The following is a 14,162-nucleotide window of genomic DNA, read 5'->3' on the forward strand; positions in this document are numbered from 1 at the left end:
CAGTCACTGAGGTCATCTGATGGGATGCTCCTGTTGGGTTCCTCATGGACTTATGGCCCAACTGGAGTACACCCAGAGTAGAGCATTTAGTGGAGTGGCGCCCTTTCTGTGGAACTCTCTGCCTCTAGAGGTCAGGCAGGCACCAACAATGGCTGGGTTCACAGAACACACTAACCTACCATGAATTAATGTGTTGTCTGAACAGAGTATGTTTTCTGCAGACTGGGTTATTTTGTTGTCTGAACATAGCACACTTTCTGCAGGGTGGCCTGTTAACCACCCTGGGAACGTTTATTTTTCCCAAACAAGCCACCTTGAGAACCCATGGCTTGTTGCATTGTTCAGGTTGGTTAACAAGTCACACTGCATGGTTAACAAACAACCCTGTGGACAATGTGCTGCATTCAGACATAACACAAACTGTGTTCCGACAACATGTTAACCCACAGTTCAACAACCACTCCCACTGGGCAAGTTAAGTGTATTGTGCGAACCCAGCTATTGTGTTGTTTTGGGTGCCTGCTGAAGACATCTTTATTTCAAGATGATTTCCTCAATTGACCAGCCAGTTTTTATTGGTATTCTATTTTCAAAAATTTTAAATATGGTGTTTTATTCCTTTATCATTTGTTTGCTGCTCCAGGATCTGTTTAGATGTGGAACGTTATATAAATGTTGTAAATAGATAAAATAAGTATATGTGCACATCTCCAGTTTATTCTCAGTTTATTTATACTAGAAAACATTATTGTGATTACAGGGGTTGTTACAATCCCTTGTAACCATGTTTGCCTGTAACTCATCTATACTTGCTACTCCTGCATTAAGAGTAGGACACAGATTCTGTTAAGCCAAATTAAAAGGTGGTACTCAACTTGACTGCAATCAAGAGCAAATAGGCTAAAAAACCCACACATTTAGCTACTAGCGTGTATGTACTGAATCATGTAATACAACTTATGGAGTTCCAGAGAAATCATCTATCTCTGCATGTTTTATTAAGTATACCTTAGGATAGCCTGTTTCATATACTTTTTAATTATGCATTGCACATGAAGGGGAGTACAGCAGATTCTCTTAATTTCATGTTTGTTTCATCTGACCATTGTACGATCAGTAAACTGCCTTCTCTGTGTCCCAAAAGGAAGTACTGAAAATAACACTGACAGCTGTAGAAGTAGCCAGTTAACAAAAACTAAGTTGACATGATCAGCCCCACCAAATTTATTGGGAACTTTTGCAATTACCTTGAGCCACCAGAAAATCATGAGCCAGATAAGAACAATGATTACATAAATACAAGAACAGCTTTTTTAAGGTTAATATAATTGTCAGATGCTACACAGAAATGAGAGGCACCACCATTCCACTGGTCACAAAGGCTTCTTCACCACATATATGCAGCAGCAAAAAAGTTGTTCCCTGGGGTGTACCATGTGTCTCAAAAAATTGTGTCTGAAAACTGTGAATACCTTCTCAAAATCCACATTATGAGGCCAATTCAAATGTCACAAACTAGTGTATAAGAATTTGAAATCTCAAAATCTCTTTATTAAGCAAGATGTTACTGAAAAGCAGAGGGGGAGGCTGATTTGATGTTGAAATCATGAAGTCTGCATGTTTAGTGTCTTAACATGGAATGCTAGAGGATACAGGACAGTCAAATTAGGCTCTGTCAGCTGATGAGATAGTTTCAGGTTGCACCTAGAACTTGTAGGATAAACAATGTTAGACTAAGAGCTGGATTTTATAGTTTCAAAAATGGCAGCAACCATTTTTTTTTAACTCCAGGAGTCCTACTTGAAGCTATCATGGCGGCTAATAGAGCCTTATTTTAACATCTGTACCCTCCCTTCCACATTCCATTTTTAGATTGTAACCAAATGCAGACTCTATGGTTTGAACATTAGCTACTCCCCACCTTGCCCTTTTTGCTTTGTTTACTATGTTGTCTGATGAAGAGTTCTGGGGAATTCAAAGGCTTGCACACTATTTTGTGACCCTGAGTTGGCCTAAGAGAGGTACTGCTCTAACATGGGTTCTTGAAGTGAGTTACTCACTTTACCTCTACTGAGCCTACCTTCCAAGTAAACAGACATAAGATACTGCTGAACATGACATATTTTCCTGTTGTTTTGCATGTTGTAGTTCAGAAAGTATAACCATTGTACATTAGTTTCACACAATTCACTTAAGTTAACAGAGCTCTTAAAGTCCAACGGAAAGGCCGTAAGTCTCAGTATTTAATATTTACATGTTTATTTTTGTTTTGCTGTACAGAGGCAGAAGAGCTGCTCAGCCTGCCATTAATTTGCATTAGTGACCATTTAAACATGATACACAATACACACGATCCAAGGGTTTTCCGTTTCTTCAAAGCCTATAGCCATTGTTCCATATGGACTTTACAGGACATCCACATAATATAGTGCAGAGTGTTTTTTATAACCTGTTGTACTCTTCGTCTTGCGCAAAGTATCTCCCATTCCAGATTTTTACATTTTAATATAGCCTCAATAGGTCCCCTTGGCAACAGTGCAGCTTCGCAACTAAAGTGCATTTCTTCAAAAATTGTCCCTTACTGAATATATTTGGCTCCAGATTCAATTTTAAAGAGCTGCATTTTTTTTAAAGCGCTAATTATAAATACTTCGTGTTCATTACCACTTCCATTCATTAAGCTGCAAGAGAGGCCATCTATAGACACATGAAACAGATTAGGGCAGCTACTTATATACATACATGCTCTTTATAAAGAGAGAAACCTAAGCCACATTTTCAAAATCTAACTTAAGGCTGTCTTACATGATAGCACTTTTATTTTGTAATTTAATTCAGAACACATTATTCCAGAGCACAAATGCTACTTTAAGGGGTGACAGTGAGGGAAAGATGATTGTTTATCCTTAACTTTTATACCAATGGAAAAGTTGGAAGCCGGATATTAGATCTGGGGAGAGAGATACCACAATTCCAGTCTGCTCTTCATCTTTTAAATGCAGTAAAGAGAAAAACTTTTTACATTTGCACTGGCCCATAGTGAAGTAAAACCCTAGCAAGTCCATGAAGCTGAAGTTCAGAAATCAAATGCTTTAGTAATCCAACAATCCTCATGTTGCTCACTGTAAAAGGGGAAAGAGAAGAAAGGACATTTTAGAGGAACATCATATACTGAAGAAGCAAACCATGTTAAAGCAATACAGTGGTGAGGAAAAGTTTGTGAGCCCTAATGATAATTACAGAAATTCTATTGTTTTACCACAATAGCCTTTGTGAATCAAAACCAAGTCCTTTACTAAATAGCCAATAGTTTATATTAACTAATTCCATGTCTTGTGAAATAAAATGATATACAAATTAGGGAAACAACAGGGCTGTTCAGACAATACACTAAGCCATGGTAGGACCGCTAGCCCTTTTGCAGCAACTGGTTCGTGAGCACGGTTAAACCTTGATTATGTGGCCACCATGGTTAGGAAAAACGCTGTTCACAAGACACGTTAAAGCTGTTATGGTCAGCTCAAAAAGCTTAACCATCATGGCTTAGTGTGTTGTGTGAACAAAGCCAATGAGTACTTATGAGTCAGGGTATGTGCAAAAGTAAATGAAACCCTGGTTGCATCAGCTCAATTAAAAGGAATAATTAGAATCAAGTGCTTAAATAATTAGGTAGGTCTTCAGGGGTGAGTTTGGGAGGCCCGACCCTATAAAAGGATCAGAAACTTTGTGTGGAATCATGTCATGCCATGATCAAAAGGCATCTGAGGATCTCAGAAAAACAAAGGTTGGTGCTCAACAATCTAAAAAGGGATCAAACCACCTTCTAAGGATTTGGGGCTCTACCAATTCACTGTCAGACAGATAGTCTACAAATGGAGAAGGTTCAAGTCCACATTCACTTTTGGTCATCCTATCAAAATCTCTCCAAGAACAAACTGGTACATGATTCAGAAAGTCAAAAAGAACCCCAGAGTAACATCCAAAGATCTGCAGACCACTCTCACCTTGGCTAATGTAACTGTTCATGACTCAACTATCAGAAAAAGACTGAACAAGAATGGTGTTCATGGGAGGATAGCGAGGAGGAAACCACTGCTCTCTAGGGAGAACATTTCTGCCCGTCTGAAGTTCACTAAAGGTCACATAGATGATCCCCAAGACCTCTGGAACATTATGAGAACTCTGAGAACATTATGTTTGGTGAAAAGCAAACACTGAGTTCAAATAGAAGAACCTCATCCCAACCATCAAGCATGTTTAGGGCCTGCTTTGCTGCCTCAGGACCTGAAAGGTTTGCCATCATTGACACAACCATAAATTCTGCGTGTGTATCAGAAGTTTCTAGAGAATGTCAGGCAATCCATCCACAAGCTGAAGCTGAACAGAAAGTGGGCCATGCAACAAGACAATGATCATAAACATACAAGCAGATCTACACAAGAATGGCTACGGAAGAAAATCTGTGTTTTAGAATGGCCTAGTCAAAGTCTGGACCTAAACCCCATTAAAATGTTGTGGCAGGACCTGAAGTGAGCAGTTCGTGCAAGGAGGCTATCAAATGTCATGGAGCTGAAGCAGTTCCAGAAGGAGAAATGGGCTAAAATTCCTCAAAACCGATGTGAGTGACCAACAGTTACAGGAAACGCTTACTTGAAGTCATTGCTGCTCAAGGGATTGCCACCAGATACTAAATTGAAACATTCACATATTTGATCACACATGGATATTGAATGTTGAATCAGTTGTGGGTAAATTAATCTTGAAAAAGCATCATGTTTATGTGTCATTTGTTTCATTTGGTTATCTATTGCTCTTTATTTAGGATTATGGGGTTGAATTAAGATCTATTAACACTTCAGGCTGGAAATATGTGGCAATCTTAAGGGACACAAACTTTTTCTTACTGCTGTAGGCTGTATAAGTTTAAGTATGGGGTACATCCCACAGACTAACTCTTGCTTTGTGTTCTAATGAAATTCATGGAGAGTACTTGAACAGTAAAAACATACTTAGGGTTGGATCCAATGCTCTTTTGAGGATGGAAGTAGTTCCATCAGCGCAACTGGAAGGGGCAACACCCCCACCCCCGCAACCATTGCATGCCATTAAAATATGCTCCAGGGGGCTCAGAACCCCCTCAGAGTGGATTTTTGGGTAGCATGGAAGACTGTAGCGGAGGAGAGAAGGAGAAAACTCCCATCGCGCTAATGGACTTTTGATAGTGTGAAGCTGGATTTAACTCATAAGCTACATTTGTATTTCTGATCAGTGTTGTTAGTGTCATTTTATGCACAGAAGATTGGCGCAAGTTGTAGTACAAACTTTAGAGCACCACAGTAAAAGAATAGACTATATGTAAACGTTCATAAGATGTCATGATGTTCAGTCAAACAGTGATTTGAACAAATCAGCCAACATAAAATTAAATCTCCAGACCCCTCTTCTGGATTACCTGCCCTTGTCCTCCAACCAACAAAGCTCCCTGGCACAATGACTCACTTTGAACAGCACAGAGCCCCTTTCTGGACAACTTGTGGCCTCCAGATGCTTTGGCCTTCAATACCCATGAAGCCTTACCATTGACTATGCAGGCTAGGGTTGATGGGAGTGGTTGGTTCAAACACCTGGAGGGCCGCAAGTTGACCAACCTCTGCCCTAAACTCTCTGGACGGTTCTGCTCAGGGCCCACTTGAGTCTGGCCTATTTCCCTTCAAATGCTCTTTTTAGCCCTTTCTCCTCAGTTCAACGCTCAGTCACCCTGTCTCTCCCTCTACTGCCCCACTTATACCACCTTCTACTTCTCCTTAGTGTGTGCCTTCTTTCCACTTAACTTTAGCCCAGCCTTTCTTCTTGCCCAATGCAGAGATTTTTCCAGCCAATATAGACTTCAACTTTTATTAGCAAATGCTGAATCATCTGATGACAGATCCATCCTGAACACTTTAATCATTAAAGTTCAATGTCACATCCCATGAAGTCACCCAATAGCCCAGGTGTAGACTATTTGCAAACAGGCAGGCAACAAGCAGTTGTTAAGTCTATATGGGTTTGTACCAAGTTTATAAAGAATACGACTTCTAACTGCTGTATTTCATGTTTATATGCATCCATTCCATTGCAATATTTACCTCCAACATCAGCTGCTGCCTATTTATTTTCACATGAAAGGTTCTCTGTGTTTTTCAAAGCATCAGCATCTGGATTATCTAATGGCACCTCACATAAATAAACATCAATGGGTCCCTTTGTGCTCCTTATGCGTACTTCTATACAGTCCTGCAAGACACCAACATTTGTTAAGAACAGGGCTAGAAATAAGCTATAGTATTACAATAAAGTGAATTATTACAGTCCAAAATTCAAGGCTTCAGCAAATTTGGGGAAAGGAGTTATGTGCCTGGACAGCACTAGTTTTGCCAGACAGCCACTTTGAGAAAGGCCCCAAATCTCATTTGCCATGACCCCTACCTTAAGCACACAGACTTTACATGGAAGCTTAAGAAATGGTCTGCGGAACTACTTTTCATTCAAACTCCTTCAGGCAGATTTGTGTACCTCTCAAGTCTGTTCCATTGAAACTCTAATTAAGGGTGGTAATAGTACACATTTCAACTTCTTATTTCTATGAATGGAAAATAGTTTTAAGTTCAGACAGAATTTTTATAGGCACACTTGACAATTTTTTAAAAAGCTGTTGATAAAAACTCCTTTTCAGACATTTTAAAAAATGGAAACGCCAATGTTCCTCTTCGTTAAGTAGAGCTTCATATACCTACCCATCCAATCACACCCCACTAATTTGAAATATTTGTCAAGAAGCACTTACTTCTTTAGGAGCTGGTATCTCCATTTTAGTTTCTTCTGGCGCCTTGATCGCAATAATGATCTGTTCTTGAAATGTCTGAATGCTACGGATATCTTGATAGGTCACATAAGCTAGTGTATACAATAGTCAAGGACATTTAATAGCAGCACTTAACATAATGCATGCTTTAAATTTAAGAAATGTAGATATTTACATGACTATACCAATACTACATGTATTAAGGTAAATCTTCACTATTGCTCAACTAAAGCAAGTCAAAATGTTTGTCGATACTAAGAAAAAGGATATCTTGCATTTTCTTTGTCATCTGTTACGTCAAACAGCTGGTGAGCACAATCCTTAATTAATTCGTCCAATGCTTCTTCCATTGCTGTTAAATCATAAAGTTCATCTCTTAACTTTTGTTGTGCGGGTGTTCTTTTGGTAATCTGCTTAATATCTGATCCACTATGACAGAATACAAAGATTTTTAGATGTCCAGTATGGATACTCTTACTAAAGAAAGAGGCAGTGTTACATTACTTATCAATGGGGTTATTCGCACATCATGGCAGCAAATTGTGGATTATTTGCAATAATAACCACTTCCATTTTCTGTAAACCATCTTCGATCAATGCAGAGTTAGGTAGGTCTAAGCCCACTGAAATCTGCACAGGATCAGGCTACGCAAGTAGTAAATTTTATGTATCCATTGCTGCATATACTGCTATGTAATGCAAGAATATATATAACTGTATGTATGGTAGTGAAATTAAGGCTACAACCCAATATCCAAATATTATGAAATTGTGCGCCATTTAATTCAACCAAGATTCTTTCTGATTAAACATAGCATTCTACTGAATGCTGTTACTGCGGTAGGGGAAGTGTTACACTAGCAGAGACCAAATTCCAAACTCTGTGCTGGGGAAGAATCCAACTAAACTTCCATTTGCATAACCGGCTGCAGATCTTAGGTTTACGAAGTGATCTGCCAGTGTTAAAACAACAGAAAAAGGCAGCGTTGCTCCCCTAGTGCAACAATTTCCTTTGCCAATGGTGCATTTAGGTCTAAGATAGGACTGGGATTGCAATACGTGTTTCTAACATTCATGCTTAGGAGTAGGAGCAAGAAAGCCTATGCAACAGCTTGATATTAATGCTATCATGCTTCACTCCAGCTGAAGAATTCCAAGCTCTTCACATATTTACTATAGTGATCCTTCCAGCAATTCTGTGATGTAGGGCAGTATTACAGTACTGATATTGCAGATAAGGCTGGCTAAGGCTGATAGCAGCTTGGCCCATGTCTACCTGTAGAGCCTGTGCAAGTCTTCCAGCTCATATCCCGTACTCTTAATTAAAACACCATACCTTCTCTAACGAACCATCTGACACGAGGTACCCTTGAGAGTCATGCACTCTTTAATTAACACATTTCAATTGTTGTTTGAAAGTTAGATATGAACCTCAACTTACACCCACTGGATAAGATTCTTGGATCTTTTCTGAATAAGGTGTATTCCATCCAACACGTTTGTGATATCATACACTCTTCGTTTTCGCACTCCCAGCATACGAGATACCTCGTTCAGATCAAGGACACCTTCTGGAGCAGTTTTGACAAGATCCATGAATCTCCTGGTCAGTTGAACTAGAGATCCGTCATAACGGGGCTTTCTGCTTTTCGTAGATTCTAACAGGTTGAAATAATAGTTTTGATTAGCTAATGACAATATAAGGACTTACCATTCATTCTTATCAACTGCTGTTAAGTCAACATGGTAATAAATTAAGCCATTCTACTGACATCAATTGTTTCTACAAGTTTGTATTTCATTGCCTTTAGATTATAAACTCCTTAGAGCTGGGACCTAGCCTTTTCGATTTTGCTATAGAGTGAACATTTACATCAATGCTACTGTATAAATAATATTCGAAATGATTGACAAATATTAATTTAACATCTATCAACAGGTATATGTTTGTCTAGACCCCTTTTAGAACCACCTATAGTATGAAGAATTTGTTTGTCCTGAGTCTACTGCCAATCTATTTTACTGGACTAGTTCTGACACCCGATTTCTGACCACGCGAATAAGCCTGTATGAGCATCAGGGTAATTTCCTGCCCTTATATGCAATTGTAGGGAGGTTACTTTCCTGTTACATCCAAACCTGGGGAATCATGGCTTCTTAGAACAAGCCATTACTAAACCACAGGTTCAGATCCTGGCTTGTTCTGAAAACGTAAGTTGAAATCAACCACAGAGCACCAAGTCTGGACGTAACACAGAAATGTAGTTTAAAAGCGGATGCTGCTGATCTTCTCTTCATGGCCGCCAAGAGGTGGAGGAAGTGGTGCAAAAGTCCAAGTCTCATGAGAGAATGATCATCATGGTTTCCCATTTGGCCTTTCGGGTGACCCTAAATTCCAGTATGAGAAGAACCCCTCTTCATAATTTTATAAACCTATCATGCCCCCCGTATTGTTTTTATTAAAAAATCACCCTGCAAACACTTATAGCTCATAACTCAAATGATGGGGTGCGAGACATAGAGCTCTATGGCTGTCTGTACGCTTCTGGTCAGAATTCAAGGTGTTGGTAATGACGTTTAAAGCCCCAAGCGGCTTGGGACCTCGATACTTGAGGGAGCACCTCTCCCTATATATGCCTGCCCGAGACTTGAGATCTGTTGGAGGAGCCCTCCTCTACGTCCCACCAAGGCAAGACATATGCTATGGTGGGACATGGGAGAAGGCTTTCTCTGTTGTGGCACCCTGGCTGTGGAATGGATGCCCGACTGGCACCAACACTGACTTTCTTCCAGCGCCAAGTAAAAACATGGCTTTTTAACAAAGACATTAATGGATAAATTCACCAAGTTTGCACATTGTTTTAACCGTTTTAATTGTTTTTACTGCTTTTAAATTCTATACTTGTTTTAGCTTGATTAATGGTTTAATTTGTTTTTAGCTGTGTATATTTATTGTTTTATATTGTATAAATTGATCTGTATACTGCCTGAGATCCTAGTGATACAGGGCGGGATACAAATGTTTTAATAAATAAATAAATATTCCTAGCATCAAATCATGCACATAGGGTACACAAAGGGGAACACTTGTCTCCGAGTATCACAGAGATGCTGTCACTACAACTGCCTGTGCTTAATGGGTATTGGTAGTGTTGATGTTGACAGTAGGGCACAGCCATAATTCTGGGTTTTATTTATTTATTGCATTTCTATACCGCCCAATAGTCAAAGCTCTCTGGGCAGTTCACAGAAATTTCAGAATAGTGTTTTCCTCTTCCTGTTCCAGGCTCATTAAACATAGGATAGAGTAGTCATTGCACCCTCAAAGCAAAAGTGTCTCCCTATCTCCCCCTCCACCACAATGTGATTCATATATAGGGCTGTTCATTAAAAACAGAATACTCAAGCTTTTACACTGATTTGCAATTGTTTATCTTTAGATATTTATCATTTGTTAGGGACTAGACTTTTTAGATTGAAAATTTATGTTACAGGGCAACACTTTTAAGTGCCAACTCATTATTATTATTATTATTATTATTATTATAATTGCAAACACGACATAATTCAGTTTGGAACTGCAGTACCTGAAATGAGTTTTCCAAAAAACAAGCTCCATCAAGTGTTCATGGGAAAAGAGACAAACTTACTTCTAACTTTCACAAATGGTTCATCCTCATCTACTTCCTTATGGCTAATAGACACGAACTGTACATCATCTTCATTTTCAACTTTAACATGTGTCTATGAAGATAAAGATCTGAGTCAATTAAAACAGTACTTGTTCTTGTGTAACAACTCACACATTCACATTATATGCAAGTTCTGTCAACACAGCCGATCTCTCAGACATTTTATACAACCAGGTTACCTTGTAACAAATGTGGCAATACGAATTAGCATGTATAGATTTTACAGGTGAGCAGTAACAGTATTTTCTCAACATAATTGCCCAAGCACATCAGACCAAGGGGTTTTGGTCACAAGAGATTTGGTCAACTGACAAGTCAAATAATAGTGAAGTATTTTTTAAACAGCAATTTTACTAGGGGAAAAAAACCCAATTCTCCTTCTCACTCACAACAGTATTGCATGAATTTTACTTCAACTAGTAGTACCTTCAGTTCTTTTAACAGCTACTTTTTTCTTGACCCCAAGTCTAAACCCTCATAGGAGTACTACAGAAAAGAGAGCCAAATCACACGGAAAAGTGTACAGTGATTCCTTCACAGTTGAAGGGAAATTAGGCTGTGTGTGCTCAATTCACACATAGCAATAGCAAAGCACACCATCACCTTGTGCAGATTTGTTTTCTAGTATTTTATTTTTGCATGGAAAAAAACCCGTTTTATAAGTTCATTAGTAAAAATTAGTATGCGCCAATTGCAAATACTGTATTAAGCAAGCACGACAGTTTCAAAGTTGCAATTAATGTTATTCAGGTGATTATCCTTTTCAAGTACTTGAGAGAATACGAATCAGTGTAGTGGCTAGAGTGTTGGACTGGGAGATGAGTGGTTGTCAGCGTATCATTTTTTGTGATTACTAACATTAATTAGTGTATCAACAGTTTTCAATAACTCCCCCCACCTGCCCTTAAATTTAAACAATGTAAGGGAAGCACATGCTATCTTTAAATGCCATTAAGAGAGCAAATCCTATGTCCTTACGCGAGTGTCCCATGGACCATAGGATGGCTTGGAAAATCCCTTCTGAGGTCAGAGACAGAGCTCCAACATTGGAAGGGGTGGGAGGTCTGACCTGCTGGAGCTGCCTCTCTGAAATCAGAAAACCAACCTCATAGAGCAGGAAAGGGGGCATTCCGGTAGACGGATAAAAGACCAGAGGGGCCAGAATTTTATTTATCTTGCGCCTCCTCCAGTCTTTCCCTCTCCCTCTGAAGCAGCCTTGCAAGGCGGGCTGAAAAGTCTGTTCAGTGAAAATACAGGCGATTGGAGGGCAAGCAAAGAAAGATTGCCTCTGCTGCTGCTCCTCCTGCCATGTGGGCTTCAGCGCACAAGGGCATAGGAATCTCGGAAGCCTCCGGGGTGGGGGGCTTCTGAGCAGCAAGGGTGCAGTCCACAGGATTGAACCCTAACTGCGCTTTAATTATTCCCCTCTTATATTTCTTGTCAAATATTTGTAGTACATCGCGACCATAAACACGGGATAAAAACGCAATAAAAACGTTACAAATCTCATATTAAGCTGCTAGTGGGGGGCTAAGTATGCAGACGGACTATAATATCCTGTCCTCCAAAGTAATGAATGAATGAATTTTTTTTACGGTCACAAGACCAGCAAAACAACACAACAATATGAGCACATATAATATTCCCAAACCGACGGAATAAAATGGGACTATGAATAAAACAACATATGATAACAATTAATTAGTACATGTCCTGCATATTTTAAGAGATTAAAACATTGTCACAATCAGATGATAAAGTAATGCAACATTGCTTGAAAGAACAGATAGAAAGCTAGGAAGGAAAGGGGGCAAAGGGTTGGTAGGGAGAATCCCAGCATCCCTCGCAGTGCCGAACTATGAAATGGCCCAAGCCCTCTTCCTTCTTTCCTCCTCCCAAGAGCAGCCACGCTGGGCTCGTTATCTTTGTTTACTAGCGCCACTACACGCGCGTCTTGGGAGGAGAAGCCACTGCCGCCATCCACCTGCCTCCTCCCCTCTCTCCTTGCTGCCATTAGCAGGCGACAACGCCCCACCTGAGCCCCGGTAACGCCGCTGCGTCCATCGACGCCGGCCACCCTTCTTCCCTCCTCCGCCCTGATACAGTCCAGGAAACCGGGAAAACCTCGCCTTGCAAGCCCATCTGCCAGAGAGCAAGTCCCGCGGAATTCAGCGAGGCTGACTTCCGAGCCAACCGCGCGTCAAAGCAGGGCTGACTCCGCTTCCCTCTTTCCGCCCCGCATCACTCACTTGCAACAAATCCACCGAGAGCAGGAGTGCGGGCACCGGCGGCGACTGCTGCTCCAGGCTTTGCCCCAAAGCCGCGGGAGCAGCCATCTTGGCCCAACCTCTCCCTCCGAGAAGAGGAGGAGTCGCTGCCAGCAGGGCCTAACTTGGCCCAGGCTCCAGGTCGAGGCTGCCGAAATAGGACAGCGCCGCCCACCATCTCCTCCTCCGAGGGGGCGGCCCTTTCCCGGCTCGACCTTCCAGCAGCCACTTAAGGTGGAATCTTAGGCATATTTAGACAAGGGGGGAAAGTCCTGCGACTCTCAGCATCCCCTTGGCTGGGGAATGTTAGGACTTGTAAAATATTTTTTCCCCACCCCTTGTCTAAACGTGCTTAAGAATCCGCCTTTAAATCTATTTTCTCTGTGGTTTTGAATAAGGGTAAAGGGGTTTGTTTGCTTTTAAAACCACACTGCATATATTAATCGGCGCATCATTGCAATTATGTCTGTGTTATCCAACAAGCGAACAGTTAAGCTGAGGGTATTGCATTTATATCCCGCTTTTTTAGGTGGCACACATAATCCTCTCCATTTTATCCTCACAACAACAACCCCGTAAGGTAGGTTAGGCTGAGCGCCTATGACTGGCCCAAAATCACCCAGTGGGTTTCCATGGCTGAGTGGGGAGTAGAACCCGGATCTCCCGACTCCACTACGCCACACTGGCTAATCAGAAGGCAGCAGCCATAACCACCACTGTTAATTCAGTGCGGCACCACTAGCTCCATATACAACGAAGAATGTTATGGCACCTTAAAACAAACTCATTTATTATGGTCATAGCTCTGGTGGACACTGCCCGCTTCGTCAGATACATGAAGTGTTAATCTCAAATGGGCAGATCTATATATACATGTTTGGGGTGGGGCCGAAGAGATGTAAACTGAATGGCAACCGTTTTGTGAATGGCAACTGTTAAAGTAACCATCACCGTCCGCACATTTTTGCATTTCATTTCCCTCTGACAAGATAATTTTCATCCCTTCCTCCAGACCTGAAACATATGTATATAGATCTGCCCATTTGAGGTTAACGCATCATCATCATCATAATTTCTTACCCGCCTCTCCCTTTGGATCGAGGCGAGGAACAACATTAGAACAGGAATCAATACATCTTAAAAATTCATGATTTTACATTGATCTGGATACGCCTGCCGGAAAAGGCTAGTCTTTAAAGCTGCCTTAAAGTCACAGAGTTAATTTTACGAATCTCCTCCGGCAGGCCATTCATGCATCTGATGAAGTCGGCAGTGTCTTTTAGAGCAAGTGCCAGAATAAATATGTTCGCCTTTAAAATGCCGCAGCATTCTTTGTTGCCTCTCTGAAAATTAACAATC

General features: G+C 40.7%; 1 protein-coding gene across 1 annotated transcript; it reads right to left on the reverse strand.

Annotated features, from left to right (window-relative positions):
* Window positions 1-2,242: 2,242 nt before the first annotated feature.
* E2F6 (E2F transcription factor 6) lies at window positions 2,243-12,903 on the reverse strand. The gene is made up of 7 exons (XM_063125167.1): window positions 12,786-12,903; window positions 10,495-10,588; window positions 8,286-8,502; window positions 7,115-7,273; window positions 6,827-6,941; window positions 6,129-6,276; window positions 2,243-3,122 (listed from the first exon to the last, which is right to left on the reverse strand). Exons 1-6 carry the CDS (start codon window positions 12,870-12,872, stop codon window positions 6,148-6,150), a joined length of 801 nt encoding a protein of 266 aa, XP_062981237.1. The 5' UTR covers window positions 12,873-12,903; the 3' UTR covers window positions 2,243-3,122; window positions 6,129-6,147.
* Window positions 12,904-14,162: the final 1,259 nt, after the last annotated feature.

The sequence above is a fragment of the Elgaria multicarinata genome, chromosome 4 (genome assembly GCF_023053635.1).
Source record: "Elgaria multicarinata webbii isolate HBS135686 ecotype San Diego chromosome 4, rElgMul1.1.pri, whole genome shotgun sequence".
NCBI lineage: Eukaryota > Metazoa > Chordata > Lepidosauria > Squamata > Anguidae > Elgaria > Elgaria multicarinata.